This window comes from Cucurbita pepo, chromosome 17 (genome assembly GCF_057944985.1).
Source record: "Cucurbita pepo subsp. pepo isolate OVF chromosome 17, ASM5794498v1, whole genome shotgun sequence".
Taxonomy (NCBI): Eukaryota; Viridiplantae; Streptophyta; class Magnoliopsida; order Cucurbitales; family Cucurbitaceae; genus Cucurbita; species Cucurbita pepo.
Window position 1 is genome coordinate 12,111,238 of NC_141814.1, and position 21,195 is coordinate 12,132,432.

At 35.9% G+C, this 21,195-nt stretch overlaps 3 protein-coding genes across 3 annotated transcripts; 2 read left to right on the forward strand and 1 right to left on the reverse strand.

Annotated features, from left to right (window-relative positions):
* Window positions 1-6,248: 6,248 nt before the first annotated feature.
* LOC111779150 (protein FANTASTIC FOUR 3) lies at window positions 6,249-7,704 on the reverse strand. The gene is made up of 2 exons (XM_023659227.2): window positions 6,831-7,704; window positions 6,249-6,666 (listed from the first exon to the last, which is right to left on the reverse strand). The coding sequence occupies exons 1-2, from the start codon at window positions 7,637-7,639 to the stop codon at window positions 6,336-6,338; spliced, it is 1,140 nt and encodes a 379-aa protein (XP_023514995.2). The 5' UTR covers window positions 7,640-7,704; the 3' UTR covers window positions 6,249-6,335.
* Window positions 7,705-9,398: 1,694 nt separating this feature from the next.
* On the forward strand, window positions 9,399-13,005 carry LOC111778122 (putative glycosyltransferase At5g03795). The gene is made up of 5 exons (XM_023657785.2): window positions 9,399-9,886; window positions 10,621-11,456; window positions 11,540-11,670; window positions 11,759-12,107; window positions 12,196-13,005. The coding sequence occupies exons 2-5, from the start codon at window positions 10,692-10,694 to the stop codon at window positions 12,880-12,882; spliced, it is 1,932 nt and encodes a 643-aa protein (XP_023513553.2). The 5' UTR covers window positions 9,399-9,886; window positions 10,621-10,691; the 3' UTR covers window positions 12,883-13,005.
* Window positions 13,006-14,622: 1,617 nt separating this feature from the next.
* On the forward strand, window positions 14,623-17,896 carry LOC111778276 (uncharacterized). The gene is made up of 5 exons (XM_023657999.2): window positions 14,623-14,948; window positions 16,224-16,613; window positions 16,682-16,768; window positions 16,853-16,924; window positions 17,598-17,896. The coding sequence occupies exons 1-5, from the start codon at window positions 14,901-14,903 to the stop codon at window positions 17,778-17,780; spliced, it is 780 nt and encodes a 259-aa protein (XP_023513767.2). The 5' UTR covers window positions 14,623-14,900; the 3' UTR covers window positions 17,781-17,896.
* Window positions 17,897-21,195: the final 3,299 nt, after the last annotated feature.

Consider the following 21,195-nt stretch of genomic DNA (forward strand, 5'->3'; position numbering starts at 1 on the left):
ATTTGTACATATTAGTGAAAAACTTGGTACGATTCGGTTAGTATTCGAATGTTTTAGTTTCTGTTTTGCTTGCTCAATTTGCTAATAGCTACGAGGCTTCAGAAACAAAGTTAACTTTGTTTCTTTTCGTATTAAGTTAAGGGAATGACTATTATCCTTAAGTTAACTCCGTCCTTTGTAAAGAAGGTAGTCAATGTTTGTTGTTTGTAAAAGCTTCAAATTAATTGATATTGTAACTAATATACAAGTGAAGCTCTCTTGTTATACTCTTACTCTAGTCAAATATTCTATTTACTTTTCAGCCTTTGTGCGGTGAGTTCGTTGGCAAATTAAGGTCAATGGTCTCGAGGTAGTACTTGCCACCTACACACAAGATGTCATAGGTTCGAATCTTTGTTTTATGGGTCATATTTATATACAACCATTTCAGAATTAAGCTCATCTGTTCTCATCCACATCCACAGTACCTTCATCTCTCTTTAGAGCTCTTGAACTTCTAGCCAATTAAGATTTATAACTATTTCTTATATATGGCGTATGGAACTTTCATCGATGTATCCCACACATAGGTAGCTCCATTGTTCTTATTAGATATGATTATAATTGATCCGTGTTTGTTTCTTATGCAATCTACTGTCCTAGGTGAATTCATACTTGATAGATGATTTTTTTAACGAAAAAAGGAAGCAAAATCTTTAGGTTATAGCCTTATTCGTGGCAGAATATATAATAGACATTACTTTTATATAATTTTAGGGACATCCAACGTTGGAATCGTTGGTTGTCACTACAAGGGGGAAAAGAATTGTGTCCGTCAGCTAATTGTTGTCCACATGTCAGCCGTCAGATTTGCAAATCCCCAAACCTTAGGTAATTTTGTCTGACAGGTAGGGAACATGGACGGCTAGGATTTATCTTCCACTTAACTGATATAATTACCATTGTTGATTTGGCAATTTTATTCAACCAAGCTATATTGTCAACTCTATTACATAATATTCAAGATCGTACGAGTCTGGAAATAAATTAGTTAAGTAGATTTTACGATGTAATATTAAATTTTGAATTTTTAGAAATTATATTGGCTTAACGTTATTTATATTATATGTTTGTTCAAATAATAAATGCGAAAAAGTTCTCTGAGGCCTCGATAGTAAGTCACAGGGATGAGTTTCTTCCCAAACACGACCTTTCTTCCCATGTGGAAGAGAAGTATGGTTGATTATTCTTTGATTCTTTATGGATAGTACGATATTCAATAAGCAAGAATATGTTAGACTCATATTTTGTTTGATAGTAATTATCGGTAAGAACCTTATAAAGATAATCGAGAATAAAAAAGACTCGGCAATTGTTTTACCGTGTTTGGTCACAAAAATATAATAAAAATCAATTTTTTTTCAACAATTTCCTTAATGTTAGTGTATTCTTTTATATATATATATATAAAGACCCTTTCTACTTTTTTTTAATAAATATATTTTTAATAAATATAAAACACGTGTCATATTTTTCTTGGTTCATTTTATGAAGACACAAATAAACAAAAAGGAGCTAGAGTGAAAAATGAAATATTCGGATTGGGTCGATGACATGGATCTCGTCCTACAATACATGTAAGATGTGGAGAATGTTAAACTTTACCACGTAGGACAATAGTGTGACACGGAAGCAGACACCACATATAAACCTCTAAAGTTTCTCTCTCTTGCGTGTGGATTGGAAGGCTTCCTATTCCTATGACACAAATTTGTTTATCTTGATGAACGGAGTATTCGTGAATTGAGTTGAGTCGGGATTAAACAATTTTTAAATTTAATTTAATTATTCGAATCGCAAATTTTCCTAACCTAAGTAATTTTTATTTTTAATAAAAATAAAATGTTCATATGTAAACCATTATTTCCAAATGTTAGAATTAAAATTTATCATATGTATTTTGAATTTTTTTAAAAGAATGGTTAGAAAATAAATAATAAAAAAAATATATGTATATATGTATATATAATTATAGGATAAACAAACAAATATTTTTGTCAACTTGTAGTTATATTCAACCTTCAATTTCTCAAATCATGCTTTCAAAACTCTCTTTCTAAATCTCTCTGGCCCCGTTTTCTAAAACTTTCTTCTTAAACCAGGGCCAGAGGCTCGAGTATACGTCGCTTGGCCATAGGCGACACAAGAACGAATAGTGGCCCCGTTTTCTAAAACTTTCTTCTTAAACTAGGGCCAAAGACTCGAGTATACATCGCTTGGCTATAGACGACACAAGAACGAATAGACTTAACTCATTTGTTGTTGGGAAGTGAGTGCTCCACAATTACAAGTTCACTGCCATCAAAGTGCGATTGTGACAAGAGTTAGTATGATTTAACTCGAACTAATTTTCAAGAAATCCATATACGGACCCATAAAATTTTTATTTATTTAAACCCAGTTCATATTGTACATATTCTTCGGGTTACGGAAATTTTTTAATTCGGATTTTGAAGTATAATTTAAAATTTGAATGGGGCATAGAGAAAGAGATTTGGAATAAAATTGAAAGGTATGAAAGGCCCCAACAAAACTTGGGTTTGTAGCCTTGTCTTTTTTAATTCTTATCTAAAACTCTAGAATCATGAACCAATAATGAGATGAATAAGAGCTAGAACATATGAAAGTGATACTCCAATTAAAAGCTTTGAGCATGTCCATGGAGGATATTGTTCAAGGAGTCAAAACTTTCCCAAAGATTGGTTTGAATATAACATTAAGAATTTTATAAAAAGCATTTCGTATTTCGATAATGGTTGTATTAATCACGTGATTGTATTTTAATTCTTTAAGTATAGTTCGATAACGACACGATTCGAAGACAAAAAGGTGTTTTTGGTCTTACTTTAAGGATGTTCGTTGTGTTATAACTGTAATGTCTCATGTCCAGATTCATATTAGGGTTTGAAATTTGGATTTGGCATCTAATGCTTTGTCATTTCTCTGTATCTTCGAGTTAAGACTATTCTTACAGATTAACACGAAAATATGTGAGTAAGAACAAAACATGTTGAAATGACTTATGTTGGTTTACGAAGACAATTTTCATTCTTAGAAGCATTTCAAGACAAATAGGTAACTTAGCTATGTAGTAGGTGTACGGAAATGTCGGAACAATCAAGTGTAAGTTTCCGACTTCAAATTTTTTTAACTCGAATCTTAGACATAAGACGTTAGATTGACCTAACTCAGGTAACTTGTTGATTCAAGAGATAACGTCACCTCCTGCAGTATTCTGATGGGTTTTCGTTTCTTTCGAGAGATTCAATAGATTTCCTAACTAAGTCTCAGGGAATTCCCGACCCACCAAATAAAACCGACAATTTTTTGTTAAAATCAGCTAAAGTTAAACTTCCATTAAAGAGGGTTTCCACGTAGATTCATGAAAATGAACAAAACTCTATCCGCTTTTATTAGTTCACGAGTCGTCCCTTTTAAGATCAGCTTCACTAACTTCCTTTGACAGTCGGGATGCCACGAACGACAAGTGCTAGTTTCTTTTCGAGTGGATCGTTATAGTTCTTATCCTCTCATTAGTGATTATTCAGCTCAAACTTCAAGTATGCACATAATTCACTTGTGCATAGTGCATTTCCAAACAAGAACTTTGTGCAGGTGGATACATACAATCTTGAAGATGACATTTCAAGATTTTTTGTTTAATGGGGACAGGATTTGGAGAGAGAAAATGGGTACCCTCTCTCTCTCTCTCTCTCTCTCTAAAAGTACCTACACAAAGACATATACCATATGGAAGGAAGGGGTAATTCTTGAAGCACATGATTTTAGGGACACAATGATGCAATTTATGCTTTAGTTGACACCTTCCTTTCCCTATCCAAGCAACCACTCCCCATAAAAGTTGTACCCTTCCATCTAAGGGTTACCCTAAACTCCATGATTGGACAGCTCATCTCTAAGCATAAGTTTATCTCTAGCAGATATCGTCTTTTTTGAACTTTTCAGACACTGGGTGGTGTGCCAGCAAGGACACTAAGCCTCGAAGGAGGGTGGACGCCAGACGATGTGCCAGAGAAGATGCTGACCCCCGAAAGGGGGATGGACATCGGGCAGTGTGCCAGCGAGGACGCTGGCCCCAAAGGAGGTGGACACTAGGCGGTGTGCCAATGAGGGCCCTGATGGGGGTGATGAAATCCCACATCGTTTAAAGAGGGGAACGAGTGTCATCGAAGACTCTGGACTACGGAGGAGGGTGGATCGTGAGATCCTACATCAGTTGGGGAGGAGAATGAAACATTCTTTATAAGAGTGCAGAAACCTCTTCCTAGTAGACGCGTTTTACAAAGTCTTGCCATGGTAAGGAAGAAGGGGGAATGAGCACACTTGGAGAGCGCAGTACAATGGAGAGTTGTATGCTGCGTTTGGGAAGGATGAATTGCTCCCGAAAAGGAATCTATTGATTCTCTCCCAATTGGTTGGACCGTAGGTGCGATGGTTTACTTCACGGGCGAGGTCTCTGGTTCAAGTCCAGGATGGCCCAGCTACGCCAAGGAAAAGAATAAAAGAATAGAAGAAGCAACTGACTCCTTCATGCAGGCCCCACTTGGCTCCGGAGATATAGCTCAGTTGGTAGAGCGGACTCAGTTGATAGAGCTCCGCTCTTACAATTGGGTCGTTGCGATTACGGGTTGGATGTCTAATTGTCTAGGCGGTAATGACAGTATCTTGTACCTGAACTGATGGCTCACTTTTTCTAAGTAATGGGGAAGATGACAAGTAATGGGGAAGAGGACCGAAACATGCCATTGAAAGACTACTGAGACAAAGATGGGCTGTCAAGAACGTAGAGGAGGTAGGACGAGTAGTTGGTCAGATCTAGTATGGAATGTACATGGACGGTAGTTGGAGTTGGCGGCTCTCTTAGGGTTCCCTCATCTGGGATCTCTGAGGAAGAGGATCAAGTTGGCCCTTGCGAACAGCTTGCTGCACTATCTCCCTTCAACCCTTCGAGCGAAATGTGGCAAAAGGAAGGAAAATCCATGGACCAACCCCATCGCCTCCACCTCGTAGGAACTACGAGATTACCCCAAGGACGTCTTCAGTATCTAGGAGCCGCGGACCGACCATAAAACCCTGTTCAATAAGTGGAACGCATTAGCTATCCGCTATCCGGTTGGGCAGTAAGGGTTGAAGAAGGGCAATCACTCATTCTTAAAATCAGCACTTTTAAAACCAAAGAGGCGGGCAGAAAAGGGGGGAAAGCTCTCCGTTCCTGGTTCTCCTGTAGCTAGATTCTCCATAACCACAAGAATCCTTAGTTAGAATGGGATTCTATTGAGGGGGAAGCCCGAGAGGGAAATCCCAAAGAGGACAATATCTGCTTGTAGTGAGCTTAGACTATTATAGGTTTCCACAGCCTTATGAGGAATATTTCGTTCTCCTCTCCAACCGATGTGACATCTCACATAAACTAAAGCATTTCTATTCCTAACCATCTCACATCTTTTACAACATCTCGATTCTTTGTTACGAACCTCTCTCCAATTTTGAGTTGGGATGATGAATCGCAATGAACTTTAATTAGGGTTTTAAAGCTTTTTTCACAAGTACAACTTCGTAACGTCTTTCGAGTTAGGGTGGGACCATCGATCTCAAAAGAATGAGGTTAGATCGATTTTGATTGTCGAGAGATAATTAAAGAAGGGGTCCTAGGCCTAGATGTGATATCATGTAGGCTTAGAAAAGCTTGAGATGAAAGAAGAGTGAAGCACATGGATGATGATGATGGATCAGAAATGACTCAGTCTCACTCAGCCCCATTTGGTCTCACCATTAGGGTCCTACACCCATATGAAGCTTAGCAGGGCATGTACTCACTTTGTCCTCTCCCCTTTAGTCCTTCTTCCTCACAACTTGGCACTTCCTCTCCTTTATGCCAACGGTTCAATTAAAACGTTTAGATTATCACTCAAAAAGTTCGTAAGAAGAAGAAAAACAAAATCCCTAGTTACGATCTCACATCGGTTGGAGAGGGGAACGAATCATTCTTTATAAGGACGTGGAAACATCTCCCTAACATACGCGTTTTAAAACTGTGAGACTGACGTAAATATGTAACGGGCCAAAGCGAACAATATTTGCTAATGATGGGTTTGAGCTGTTACACAAACCCTAATTACTCGTAGATTTGTTGTAATTACACGTGCTCGTTCTTAACAAGGGTGTTTATGTGTTTATGTGAGAGAGAGTAACCATAATAACTGTCATTACCATATTGCAAAATCAAACGTACAAAATCTATCATAGATATAAGGGAAGAAATGGAGTGAGGTTGTTCAAGTGGACACCAAAAATGGCTCCCAATTCACCAATTCCTTCCTTCCTCCGCCACCTTCCTTGCACCGCCGACCCTTCCGCCGCCTTCCTCCGCCGCTCTCATTACTCTCCTCCTCCCTTTCTGCTCCCTCTTCCACTTGCTCTTCCTCCTCTTCTTCTAAACAATGCTTCAACAATCTCAACCTCAGCCTTCCCCCGCCACGCTCCACCTCGAAACACGGCTTCATGGATGAAATGACCACCGCTTGCAGCACCAGCCGCCCGCCTTCCCGGTAAGGCCTCACCTTCACACCCATTGGCCCGCTCCTCGACGTCAATGGTGGAGGATAGCTGTATATTAAGATTATGAATAAATTGGTGAGACGAAAATAATATTGAAACATATTTTATATAGCTCTAATTTGGTAGGCTTTGGAGTTAACCGTATATTTGATATATTTTATCTTATTTTCAGGATTTGGCCCTCGAAAAATTCAATATATTGTAATTTTCACCTGGGCTTGGCTAGTTTTCTTAATCGGAGACTCGACAATCGTGGCAGATTTCCGCCGGAGGCAAACGGCGGAGACATCTCTATTTCATTAGACAAAAACAGAGAAATTTTTTCATCGCCGCCAATCTCGCTGCCGTCGCTCCCGGTCTCACTGCCCAAGCTCTCGGTGCAGATATCAAGGCTCTTCCCGGTGAGCGCCACCGCCGGAGAATATTCCTTCGTCGGAGGAGGAACATACACACCAGACAGAGCTTGGAGAAAACTCCACCCACCAACACCATTCCCGCCGCCACTCGCTGCTTCCCCATCGTCGGCCGGAGAATCTCCGTCGCCGGCGAAATTCTCCCCCATTTCCAAATGGGTTTCAGCAGAGAGATCAGAATCTTCTTCCACCGCCGGCAGCCGGGAAGAATTCAGGGAGGGAGTTAACTTGAGACTTAAAACACGTGGTTCTATAAGACATGATTGTAACCCTTGATAGATACTGGACGACATTATTTCGACCAAATTCCAAAAAAACAGGGGACAAAAACAGAGTAGAGCAAATATTGAGCTGAAAACAGAATAAATGGCGGAAAAGATTGGAACTTTGAAGCTTATATGAGGTGAAAACACAAAAATATGAAATGGGTTTTGGTCGGAATTGAAGATAGCTGGGTTGTGGAGGAGAGAGAAGGGAGTTAAAGATGAAGAAAGAAGTGGGTGAGGGTAGGAATTTATAGTGGAAAAAGGAGGTGAGGGAAGTTTTACTCTGTTTTTCTCTCTCCTCTGTCTCTGCTTCTCTCTCCTACATGTACAAAAAGGGAACATAAAGGTAAGAAGGAGGAAAAAACACAGCAGACATGTTTGTTGTATGGTGGTAATTACGACATAAGCAAGTGGTTGGGATAAAGAATTCAACTTTTCTCTTATTCTAAGGTGAGAAAGTTTAATTTTGGAACCAAATTCACTTTTTTTTTTTTTTAATTTTTTTGTTCATGAGATAATCTCGTGATACATTTAATCGTTTAATATTTGAATTTGATTTATAATTAGTTCTTAAACTTTAATGTTGTTCTCTAATTAGTCCGGTTCAAAACTACTGTTATAATCACACTTTAGTACTAGGTTACTTGATGGTCGGACGATTTATAAATTAATATCAAACTTAAAAAATAATTCAAAATTGAACTTTGCCCGTTTTTAAACGTTTGTACTTAACTTCAAATCTCAAAGTTCAAAGCTGAAACATATCGTCTCGGGTTCTTTTGTTTGTAGCCCTTCAACCCGAGAATATACTCTAATAAATCTAGTTCCTTCAAAAGATTCAAATTTTTTATATTTTAATTATTTTTTTATAGCTTTTCGAAATTTTAAACTAAACAATAATATATATATATATATATATATATATAACCTTAATAAATATTGAGGGTTTTTTTTTAATTATTATTATTATTTAGATTTTTCAATTATCGAAAGCCCAATTCCATAAAACTTATCCTAAAATCATACTCGTAGCCTCATGGGCAAACCCATTAGTCATGGGCCATCGAAGCCCAAACATTGGGCCTAAAGCCCATTGAAGATATCAAAAGAGCTATTTCTCATAGCCTCATGGGCCAACCCATTGGAATTTCATGGGCCATCGAAGCCCAAACATTGGGCCTAAAGCCCATTGAAGATATCAAAAGAGCTATATCTCATAGCCTCATGGGCCAACCCATTGGAATTTCATGGGCCATCGAAGCCCAAACATTGGGCCTAAAGCCCATTTAAGATATCAAAAGAGCTATTTCCCATGTCCTTCCTTTTGTGTATATATATAGTCATAAAAATGGTTCACGGCTTTCCACGACCTCAATTCTTTTCTTTTATCGGATTTTTAGAATAAATATCAATTTCGAGATATTTTTCTTGACTTTTCGGTCGACGAATCTTAATTTTTCGTGATGTTTTAGATAAATATCAACAGCAATAATGTGGATTCAGGTTTAAACACTGACTTAAAGAATGTGCACGGTTGAATTTTTTAATTCGTAGATTATACGTAAATGAATTAGATCCTTTTAATTATTTCAATTATAAAATTTGAATAAAACAAATATATAATTTAGCCGAATAATAAATAAATAAATAAATAAATAAATAAAGCATTTCCCATTTTTTATTGCTTGAAAATAATGCAAATTTGGACAGTATTGTATTAAAATTACCAAAAATAACCACATGTAATTAATGATAAAATTTTAAACGAATAATTACTTTAATATCATAATTAAAAAAATATATGAAGAATTTTCAAGGGTAAAAATGTAATAAAATTGATGCAAAATATACTATTTAGCGTAATTTCTGTAAAAAAAAAAAAGGTATATTATATTGTTTTTATTATTGAAGAATATATTATTTATATTTTTGTTAATTTCCTTATTTTTTTATTATTAAAATAATACGTGAAATTACATTAAAGAAAAAAGAAAAAAAAAACGTTAAATTAAGTCAAAGTCAACTCTCAACCAATATTTTATTTTTTTAATTGAAAGACTAAATTAATAAAGAAAATAATTTATTACGATTTTTGAAAGCGAATTCCTCGGCAGCATGTAAGCGTTCGAGACACAGAAAAGGAAACCGTTTGTTTAGGCCCAAATGACGGCGACCGATACCGCCGCCTGTTTAGACCAAATCGACAGCGGCGACGGCGGCGGCGGCGATGATGAATCGTCAATGGCCGGCGATGGTTCACGCCATTTCACCGAACATCGAATCAATAGCTACTCTTCTCCGGCCGTGACTTTTCCAAAAGAGGCAAAATCAGTAGCAGAAGCGCCAAGCAAAGCACCTAATAACACTTACTCAAATTTCTTCCCATTCCCCAACCAGCTTCTGACGCTTGTAGAAGCCAGCCACGTAGCTCTCGATTATCGAACCTAGTTTTGTTTCCTTCTTTGGATCTTCAGACACCGCATGAATCTCCCAGAAACGATTCAAATGGGTTTGAATCGCGATTCTTAAGTCACCTCTCTTCGCTGCTGTTTTGCTCGAGATCCATTTCGTGGATTCAATGTTTTGAAGGTTTGAATCTCGTTTTCTATTACAATTCTTCGTAATTTTTACTGGTTTGTAGATGATTCAAGTGTTTTCTAGTAAGTAATTCGAAATCGTATCTAGGTCCTTTGAAATTCAAAGAATGGTGTATTAATGGATGTGATTCTTGTGGACTTTGATTGAGTATTTCCTTCTTGCATGAACCAGATCATGAGCTCTGATCGTCATTACAGTTCATCTGAGTTGATTTGCATTAACTTGATGCTTTCTTCAAATTCAAAAATGGCTAAAATCAAATGGAACCCTGCAAGATTTTGAAATGTTCTTGACTGAAATCATACTTTTACTTTGATGAATCTTATAAATCAATGTAGGCACTGTTTTACTTTGATGGTATTAGCGTTTATTGAGGTTAAATGAATCATTAATACATATTTTCCATTAATGGATGCCTTGCTGTTTCTGTTCTTGGTATGATAACGAATCATGTTACAGTTTTTCTCTTGAATATTTATGACAGATTGGTTTAATTTTCTTTTCTTTTGGTTGGTTTCATCAAACATAGGAATTCTTCTAATGCTGGTGAGACAGATCTTATGAACTTAGTATATTTGTAGCAATAGAATGGGCTGCTTAAAGCCTTGTATGAAACAGTATTGCTACTTTGATTCCTTTCATTAATGCGTATATTGCTGTCTTTATACTGTGTCTATGAACAGAGGAATGAACAATATTAGATTCCTTTTCTATATTTATGACAGGGAGTTTTCCATCTTAGCCTGGGGTTTTAAAATATCATCGTTGGATTATGATCATTTGATAGTTTTTCAAGATGGGTCAAGAACTCTGTTCGATATCTCAAATCGGTTCGAGAAGAGTGATATGGCTGATGGGGGTGATGTTTGCTATGATTTTGGCGTTTCAATGCTTTGAGCTTTCGTTTGGGTATTCTTTGTTTTCTTTATTTTCTGTTGGTAAGGTTATTGTCAATGAAGAAGGCAGTTCCAGTTCTTCCCCTGTCGATGATCCGATATCGAAGACCGGGCTTGTTGCCGAATCTCCACTTGCAGATGGTATAAATTCAACTGCATCCAATCATAGTTATGATCGTGCTAATCAGCCTTCGTCATCCGGGGATTTGATAGAGCCTGTTGGGAATTCAACCATCAATATGCAAGGAAATAATCGAAGTTTTGATGGGAAAGACGACTCTTTACGAAATGATTCGATAGGATACAACAATCACTCGAGCAATAACTTTGCAGCCCCTCCTGCAGTTCCACCGACGAGTTCATCTTTAATGATAGTTGGGAATACAAGTAGTGTTGCTACGAATGCATCGAGCCCCAACTCTTCCCTTGGATCCAACGCTCCCGACACTTCTGATAAATTGAAGACATCTGTGGAAGAGAAAGATGAAAAAAATACGTCTGATAAGAACGAGAAGACTGAGCCATTGCACGGTGATCACGGTATAGGGAAAAACAAGACAGTCTCTGAGAAGAAGCAAGTGCCTAAAGACCCTTCTTCAGGAATATATACAATATCTGACATGGACAGTTTGTTGTTTGAAACCCGCTCGTCCAACCGTCCAATCGTAAGTGCTGTTGATTTTCTCTAAAAAACTCGAAGAACTATACGGCTTAAATGATTATCTTGTATCTCTCAAATTATTTTCAGGTACCAAGATGGCCTTCGGCCACTGATCAAGAAGTGTTACAAGCCAAATTACTGATTGAGAATGCACCCGTAATAGATAATGACCCGATACTATATTCTCCTCTGTTTCGAAATGTTTCTGTTTTCAAAAGGTGGGATTACGATGTTTCCAGCACGAACTCGATTATGCAAATAGCTAGATCTTGTTTCTGTTCATTTATATTGCATTCTATTTTGCAGAAGCTATGAACTAATGGAGAAAACTCTCAAAGTGTACATCTATGCAGAAGGAGAGAGGCCAATCTTTCACCAAGGTCCGCTCCAGGGTATCTATGCTTCCGAGGGGTGGTTCATGAAGATACTCGAATCGAACAAAAGATTCGTTACTAAGGACCCAAAAAAAGCTCATCTATTTTACTTGCCTTTCAGCTCTCGACAATTGGAAGACACCTTATACGTGCGCGACTCGCACAGCTTCACGAACCTCATACAACACCTCAAGAACTACTTGGACTTGATTGCTGCAAAGTATCCGTCCTGGAACAGAACTGAAGGCGCCGATCATTTTATTGCTGCTTGTCATGATTGGGTACGTCTATTCCTTTACATTCTCGATATTAATAAACGATATCGGTATCGGAATCAAGCCTCTCAAACACCCTGTAATAAACTTGCAGGCACCTGCAGAAACCAGGAAGTATATGGCAAAATGCATAAGAGCTCTGTGCAACTCCGATGTCAAGGAAGGTTTTGTTTTCGGCAAGGACGTATCCCTTCCCGAAACATCCGTGCGTGTCGCTCGGAATCCTCTAAAAGATGTCGGTGGCAATCCTGCATCGAAGAGGCCGATCCTTGCGTTCTTTGCAGGAAGAATGCACGGCAACTTACGGTCAATTCTCGTGAAATATTGGGAAGGAAAAGACCCCGACATGAAAATCTCCGGGCCAATGCCAAAGGTCAAGGGGAAGGGGAAGAAGGGGGGTGGAAAGAACTATCTATGGCACATGAAGAACAGCAAATACTGCATCTGTGCTAAAGGATACGAAGTGAACAGCCCCCGAGTTGTCGAATCGATCCTGTACGAATGTGTTCCAGTGATCATATCGGATAACTTCGTGCCTCCACTGTTTGGGGTTCTTAACTGGGAATCGTTTGCGGTGTTCGTAGCGGAGAAAGAGATACCGAACCTGAAGAAGATTCTGACGTCGATACCAGAGAAGAGGTATAGGGAGATGCAGATGAGGGTGAAGAAGGTGCAGCCTCATTTTCTTTGGCATTCAAAGCCTCAAAAGTATGATTTGTTTCATATGATATTACATTCCATTTGGTACAACCGACTTTACCAGATAACACCCAATCTTTGATTATTTTTATTTTTATTTTTTGTAAGATCAGAATAATTCAATTCTGGATTAAAAAAAAAAGCATTTTTCATTATTTAAATAATTAATTATATGTAGCTGTTGGTGGATGGATGACAAGAAATGCAAGAGTTTTTTTTTTTTTTTTTATTACAAGAAATGTAATAATTTTTCGTATTTATTTAATTAGAGAGAAAAAAATATTAGAAAATTTTTAGAATTTAAAGAATGAGAGGAAAAAAAAAAAAGTAGATTTAAGAGAATATTTAAGAAATTAGAGAATTAAATAGATGATTGATGGAGGGTAAATAAGTAAATTTAGTTTATATAAAAAGTTAAAGTTTTGTTTTTAATTAAGATTATTATTTAAAGTTTAAATAAAAAAAAAACTTTTTAAAAATATTTTAAATAGATGATTTATGGAGGGCAAATAAGTAATTTTTGTTTATATAAAAAAAATTAAAGTTTTTTTTAATTAAGATTATTATTTATTAATGTTATTTTCTAAAGTTTAAATTTAAAAAAAAAAACTTTTTAAATAGAAGATTTATGGAGGGTAAATAAGTAATTTTAGTTTATATAAAAAAATTAAAGTTTTTTTTTAATTAAGATTATTATTTATTAATGTTATTTTTTAAAGTTTAAATAAAAAACTTTTTAAATAGATGATTTATGGAGGGTAAATAAGTAATTTTTGTTTATATAAAAAAATTAAAGTTTTTTTTTTAATTAAGATTATTATTTATTAATGTTATTTTTTGAAGTTTAAATTAAAAAAAAAAACTTTTTAAAATTATTTTAAATAGATGATGTATGGAGGGTAAATAAGTAATTTTAGTTTATATAAAAATTAAAGTTTTTTTTTAATTAAGATTATTATTTATTACTGTTATTTTTTAAAGTTTAAATAAATAAAAAAAACTTTTTATTTTCGTTTAGATAAAAAAATTGAATTTTTTTTTTAAATTAAGATTATTATTTATTAATGTTATTTTTTAAAGTTTAAATAAAAAAAACTTTTTAAAAATATTTTAAATACATGATTTATGGAGGGTAAATAAGTAATTTTTGTTTAGATAAAAAAAATTGAAGTTTTTTTTTAATTAAGATTATTATTTATTAATGTTATTTTTTAAAGTTTAAATAAAAAAAACTTTTTTAAAATATTTTAAATAGATGATTTATGGAGGGTAAATAAGTAATTTTTGTTTAGATAAAAAAATTGAAGTTTTTTTTTAATTAAGATTATTATTTATTAATGTTATTTTTTAAAGTTTAAATAAAAAAAAACTTTTTAAAAATATTTTAAATAGATGATTTAGGGAGGGCAAATAAGTAATTTTTGTTTATATAAAAAAAAATAAAGTTTTTTTAATTAAGATTATTATTTATTAATGTTATTTTCTAAAGTTTAAATTAAAAATAAATAATAAATAATAAATAAATAAAACTCTTTAAATAGAGGGATGATTTATGGAGGGTAAATGTAATTTTAGTTTATATAAAAAAAATTAAAGTTTTTTTTTTTAATTAAGATTATTATTTATTAATGTTATTTTTTAAAGATTTAAATGTATTAATAAATTTTTTTAAAATTCGAATATATTTTTGGAATGTTTTTGGAATAAAATTTGATTTTTTTTTTTTAAATTGAGAAGAATTTTTAGAATATATATATATATATATATATTAATTAATTAATTAATTACAAACGCCTAAAACTAAAAAACCCACACAAAATCGTGAACGGAATATTATTGGAGGCACCATAATTGTGGACTCCCAAATGGTGTGTTCTAAAATTTGAAGATTTCATTTCCAGCAAATGATTCTTAATGACGTTTATTTTGATTTTGTTCTTCATTAAATTGGATGAACATCGAAATGAATTAGCTGTCTTTCGCCGTTTCCCCAAGTTTTGAAATGGATCGCCCGCAATCGATTCAAACGTAAGTTTTGGTGGGAGATTTCAATATCTTCATCTTTTCGCTGGGGAAGGGTTTTGTCTTTGTAGCCACAAAATGAGGAAGAAATCTCTGGCGGCAAAATCTGGGGGAAATGCCGAATTGGTAAGTGATTCAACTCTTGTTTTACTTGTTTCGATCTTCTGGTGCCTGCTGTTTTCTTTGATCGAACTATTTCACTCATTTCTGAGGAGGATTTCCTGCTTGAAACTAGTTTCGATCGAATAATGGTTTCAGTTATTAAGTTGTCGATTTCAGAGCTCCAAACCTTTACAGAACTTTTGATTTCCATTGATATGAACTGAAGTGTTTTTGTGTGTAGATTGAAACGAAGTTGAATTAGGGCATATGGATGAATGCATCACGTTTCTGCTGAATGTTCCTTGATTCTTATGATTCAACTTAGAGCTCATTTCATATGTGTTGCTTTCTAGACCAGTTTTTCTAAAACTTCTTTACTTGAAGAAAGGAAAAACTTGCCCCTTAGGTGTGCAAATTGTTCATTATATGGTTCTTTTTGGAGTCTAGCTATGTATGCTACTAAAACTGTTCAAGCTCACCACTCGCTGATATTGTCCGCTTTGACTCATTACTTATCATCGTTAGCCTCACGGTTTTAAAACGCGTTGACTAGGGAGAGATTTTCACTCCTTTATAAGGAATTGTAAGGAATGCTTTGTTCTCGCCTTCTTGACCTTTCATTTTCGGGTATTCTTTGTTCCAAAGCGTTGCATCAATAGCCCTCTTATGACACCTTTATTGGTCATTTGTGCTTGGGAGGGTCGATGCTTTAGACGTTGTTTAGAGTGTCTCAACTTTCAGTCTTGGTCCTTGTTGATAAGGAATTATAAGGAATGTTCTGTTCCCCTCTACAACCAATGTGGGATCCCACATGTACTTGACCTTTTCATTTTTCAGATATTCTTTGTTCTTGAGCGTTGCATCAATAGCCCTCTAATGACATCTTTATTGGTCATTTGTGCTTGGGAGGTTCGATGCTTTAGACGTTGTTTAGAGTGTCTCGACTTTCAGCCTTGGTCCCTATTGACAAGGAATTATAAGGAATGTTTCGTTCCCCTCTACAACCAATGTGTGATCTCACAGCTTCTTGGCCTTTTCATTTCAGAGCGTTGCATCAATAGCCCTCTTATGAAATCTTTATTGGTCATTTGTGCTTGGGTGGTCGATGTTTTGGACGTTGTTTAGAGTGTCTCGACTTTCATCCTTGGCCCCTATTGATATAACTTGTCTAGGCGTGCTTATGATGATTTAGACCACCGGTTGTTGCTATACTCCATGACGTGATGTTCATGCAGTCTTTGGTTCAATGTTTTCTAGCTTATTATCAAGTAGCCTAGAAAAGATCATTTGTCTTTGCAGAGCACAGAAGCAGCACACGAAAGCGCAATGACGACCTCCGAAATACCAGAAGCTACCAATCCATCCTTGAAGAAAGTAAAATCACCATTAGCGAGTCGAAGTTCTTCGAAAAAGAAAATGAATGGGATCTCTGTTCGTCGATCCGAACGTATACAAAATTCTATGCCTCAAAACCTCAAAATACAGAGTGTCATTGAAGAGATTACTCTTAGTGAAAGTGATGGAGACGATGAGTTGCCTAACGACCATGAGAAAAGTACGCCACCGCCCGACGAAGAGAATTACTGGCCGGAGTTAATGATGGAGGGAAGGAAATTTGAAGGGAAAATTGACTATATTGTAAAACTGCTTGAATCACATGGCCATACCTTAGACTCAATAAAGACTGAGGTATAGAGCATTTTATGTTTCTTGTGCTCTTAGTTTTAAGATTTTGCTCATGAATTTGTGAATGGCAGGTTATCAAAAGATCGTGCCCGACCGAAACGACGGTACCGACACCTGATATGAACTACAAGAGCTTGTATATAGCATCCCAGAAGAAGGTTATATTCATCGATTTTTCTCGATCCCGACTTGAATTCATTGCGAACCGTGTTGTATTTTGACGACTATTTGCTTATGTGCAGATTGAAGAACTAGCTGAAGAAAATCAAGTGCTTACTCTAAAATTGGAAAAGGCTCTTGGCTTATTTGAAGCAGTATGTACTATTCAATTCCACTTCTTCTAGCTGTCGTAGTTTTGTTCATAGAATGAAAATGTCCATTAGAAATCTCCGAAAAGAACTCGTAAAAGAGCGCTCGAGCTCAGTCATAAGAATTAGAAAGGTATCAAAAGCACTTGCTAGTCGATCTAATCATTCCAATATGACCTCGATGTATACCATTTTCTGAGAACTACGCGTTGCCATTTCTAATGGTCTATGTTGTGAGATCCCACGTCGGTTGGAGTGGAGAATGAAGCATTCCTTGTAAGGGTATGGAAACCTCTCTCTAACAGACACGTTTTAAAACCTTGAGGGGAAGCTCTCGAAGGGAAAGCCCAAATAGGACAATATCTGCTAGTGGTGGGCTTGGGCTATGAGGTTTTCGAAACTCCTTGAGACCATGTTGGTATTTTAGAAAAAGATGTTCGATTAGGCTACCACCCGGGGCTTGGTTTACCTGAGGATGGTATTTGCTACCTGATGAGTCTCCCTAATTAGGCACCTTTGGTCTAGGCTTTGACCCCAAAGTCCACTTTGAATTGAGAACGTCCCACTGTGGAAAACTCTCACTACTGAAGTCACATCATATGTTGTGTTATGTTCATGTCTAAATTATGTCAGGTCTCTTGACTTTGTTATCCGTAAGCAAATTGATGTTTTTGTGCAGTACAAGAACGGGAATCGTGATGCATTTGAAATGTTGGAGAAGTTGAAGGATGTCATTTTGATCTCGAACAGTTTGAAAGTGTCGGAATCAACTCAAGCTACGTCTCGAGCAGAGCTCAACAAGGTTACGTCTCTCAATGTTCGTCCTTCAAGCAAGAAGAAGAAGACGTCTAAACAAAATTGAACTTGAAAATGGTTATAACTCTTCTTTTCTTTTGTCAACTTAAGGGTATGCAGCTTTTGTTAGACCATACAATACAATGCATGGAAATGAATGAAAGATCTTAGATTTGAAACTCAGTCAAGATTCTCAAAAGATATTAATAACTCGGGTTCGGGTTCGGTTTCGGTTTCGGGTTTGTTTGATGAAACTTTAGGCCCATTAAAGTTTGGCCCAAATGTGACCAATTATAGGAAAGCCCAAGCCCAACACCATCTCTTTGCCTCTCATATTCATTTTTTATTTTTTATTTTTTTTTTAAAGTAAGCTTCCGATCATGAAATTATTTATCTCGTTAAGAAATTTAGTTTTTTATTTTTATTTGCTTTAAGTATTTAAATATTAAGAATATTTAACGTGTTAAAAAGACAACCCGACAACCTAACTCCAAAAATAGAGAGTTTGATTGTAAACTCTTTTTGGGTTGCTCGAGTTGTCAACCTAACTAATCCGAGGGTTGCTAACCTAACTAACCCGAAATTTCAAGTTGGTTGAAAAGATTTTTTCAACTTAACGGAACGGAACCCAACCCGTATACATCACATTGTCATATTTAGAAGCAAACTTCACAACCATAGAAGTTTCGATATATAGAATATTTTACTTTACTAGGTCACTCGAACATAGACCGGCTTACGAGGCTCTCTTAAGATTAAGGTGCATTTAGATCGAACCGACAAAAACGATGACATAAATAAATAAAACACCTAATTAAAAGGAAAAGTACAAAGTAATTAATTAATAAATAAACAATCAAATCTTAAGAAAGACAAAAACTATAAATGAATTATATCCGAAGTCAACTAAATCTTTTTATTATTATTATTATTATTTTATATTTGATTAAAATTTTAATTAATTAGAAACAAATAACAGAGTCACGAGATCAGATGTTATAAACTTTATATTATATTAATAAATAAAGTTTTTAATATTAAATTACTAATTTCCACCTCACGGCTCACAGGGCTTTGGCTTTAGGGAAGAAAGGAAAAAGCTCGTGAAATGGGCACGTGATGAACTGCGTCCTTCTTGTGTACCTGCCACCACCAGATCACTGCTCTTTCCGACCAATTTCCAGTACGGACCACTCTTGTTCCCTTCCTTACCCGTGTGTTAATATTTATTTCGTACTACTCTACGTAGTAGGTTTAGTGCCATTAGTTTTCCACTTCTTAACCTACCCAACATTCATGTTATACTAACGTCGAGACAAAAACGTAGCCGATGTAGCTTACTTGAGAACTCGAGCTTCAACCGACATTCACATGACAGCAATGGTAAAATTTATCTGAGTGAGAAAAGACCGTAACACGCAAAATATATAATACCTGCACACTCGATGTGGCTGACTTGAGAATTCATAATTCAACCGACATTCACATTATAACAATGGTAAAATTTGTCTGACTGAGAAAAGGCCGTAGCCCGTAAAATATGTAAAACCTCCATATCACACTGATTTGAGAACTCGAGCTTCAACCGACAATTTTTTTTTTTTTTTTTTTTTGTTGACTTTTATCACTAAGATAAATAAATGAGCCACTAATTATTAATCAGTGGAAGCATGAAGCATGATTTTGTTGGGAATCATTATTAATTAATGAAAATTAATTAGATTTATGGGGAAAATAAATAGTTAAATTAAAGTGATTTTTGGAAATTTTGTAATTCTCTAGATAATTTGGAAGCGCGTTTGACCCAATGCCAGTTGTCAACTTGTTGGAGAAAAAAGTCAAAAACGAATCCTAACCGTCGGATCTAATTATGAAGAAACATACACACGTGGAACATATCATCTGAGTGGATGCCACGTGCCTGTATGTTAACATTGGAAACGACGCCGTCTTAAACAAATAGTTCGTACAATTTCGCGTTTTTCTCTTCTCGAGTAAAAAAGGATCGTAAAACAAAACAAAAAAAATAATAATAACACCTTTTCTTTTTTTTGGAAAATGATTTAATTATTAATTTCTTTAGAAGAAAAAAAATTATTCTTAAAAATTGCTAAAAAAAAGTGTTTTGGGAAGGAGAAGAATGGGGGAAATGTTAAGGTTACCGTGACAGTACAAAGGAATATAACATGTGGCAATACAAAAGGTCATTTTGCGGGTCAAAGACAAAGAGACGTGGGAGGGTGCCCACCATCAAAGTTAATGGCCTTATTCTCGAACCCTTTATGGCTCTCAATGGTTACCGAACCAGGCTGCTACAACGTGGATGACAGTTTATATCGTTAGATATAAGTAAGATAGAATCCAATGGTTATTAAGAAACACACAGTTGCATTGCTATAACCTAACTAGTCGAATAATTTTTCTCTGGGTCGATAGTGTAAAAGGGTTTAGGGTTTAGGTGCAGCTCCTCACGTGCTTGCTCCTCGTGCATGTTATAAATACTTTTATAAAGATGGGTTAGCATCACACGACTAATTATATCGAGCTTTGGTTCATTTCTCCTTACTCGACCTTTCTTAATTGAGTTCACCATTGTTTAAATATATGAACCATTAGCACGTGATTGGTTCTTGAGGCAAAGTAGGGACATCTCGCTTCAAAAACTACCATCGTGCAACAAAATATTAGGGTACGAAAATTTGAACCTATCCTCACCTTTTACCGAGACATATAGGCTCGATAAGAAACCATATATGAAGTAAAGACATAGGAAAATACAAAACCGGACAGGATCTCAACATAATCTTTATATCTATATGCTACCTTTTCATACATGTGAGAGTGAAAGAGAGAGCACGTGTGTATGACTATGAGAGAGAAACACACGTGTGTATATTCAACTTTGCTTAAAGTTGATTAAAAATTACTATTTTATTGTTTATCTTAGAACCCTAGTTTCAACATGACATTGAGATAGCGCATGGACGAGACAATTATTCGTGACATTGAGATGTCTTATGTTACGGCCCAGATCTACCACTAGCAGATATTGTCCTCTTTGAGCTTCCTGTCATAGCTTTAAAACGCGTCTGTTCAGGGAAGGTTTTCACACCTTTATAAATGGTTAAGGACCCAGATCCACCGCTAGCAGATATTGTCCTCTTTGGGAGAGGGAAAGGTTTTTACACCCTTACAAATGGTTAAAGACCCAGATCCACCACTCGGGCTGCCCCTCAAGATTTTAAAACGCATCTGCTAGGGAAAGGTTTCCACACCCTTACAAATGGTGGTTTTTGTAACGACCCAAATCCACCATTAGCATATATTGTTCTCTTTGGGCTTTCCCTTTCGGGCTTCCCGTCAAAGCTTTAAAACGCATTAGCTAGGGGAAGGTTTCCACTCCCTTATAAAGGGTGTTTTGTTCTCCTCCCCAACCAATGTCGAACATCGCATCTTATAACCCTAATTTATACTCGTTCATG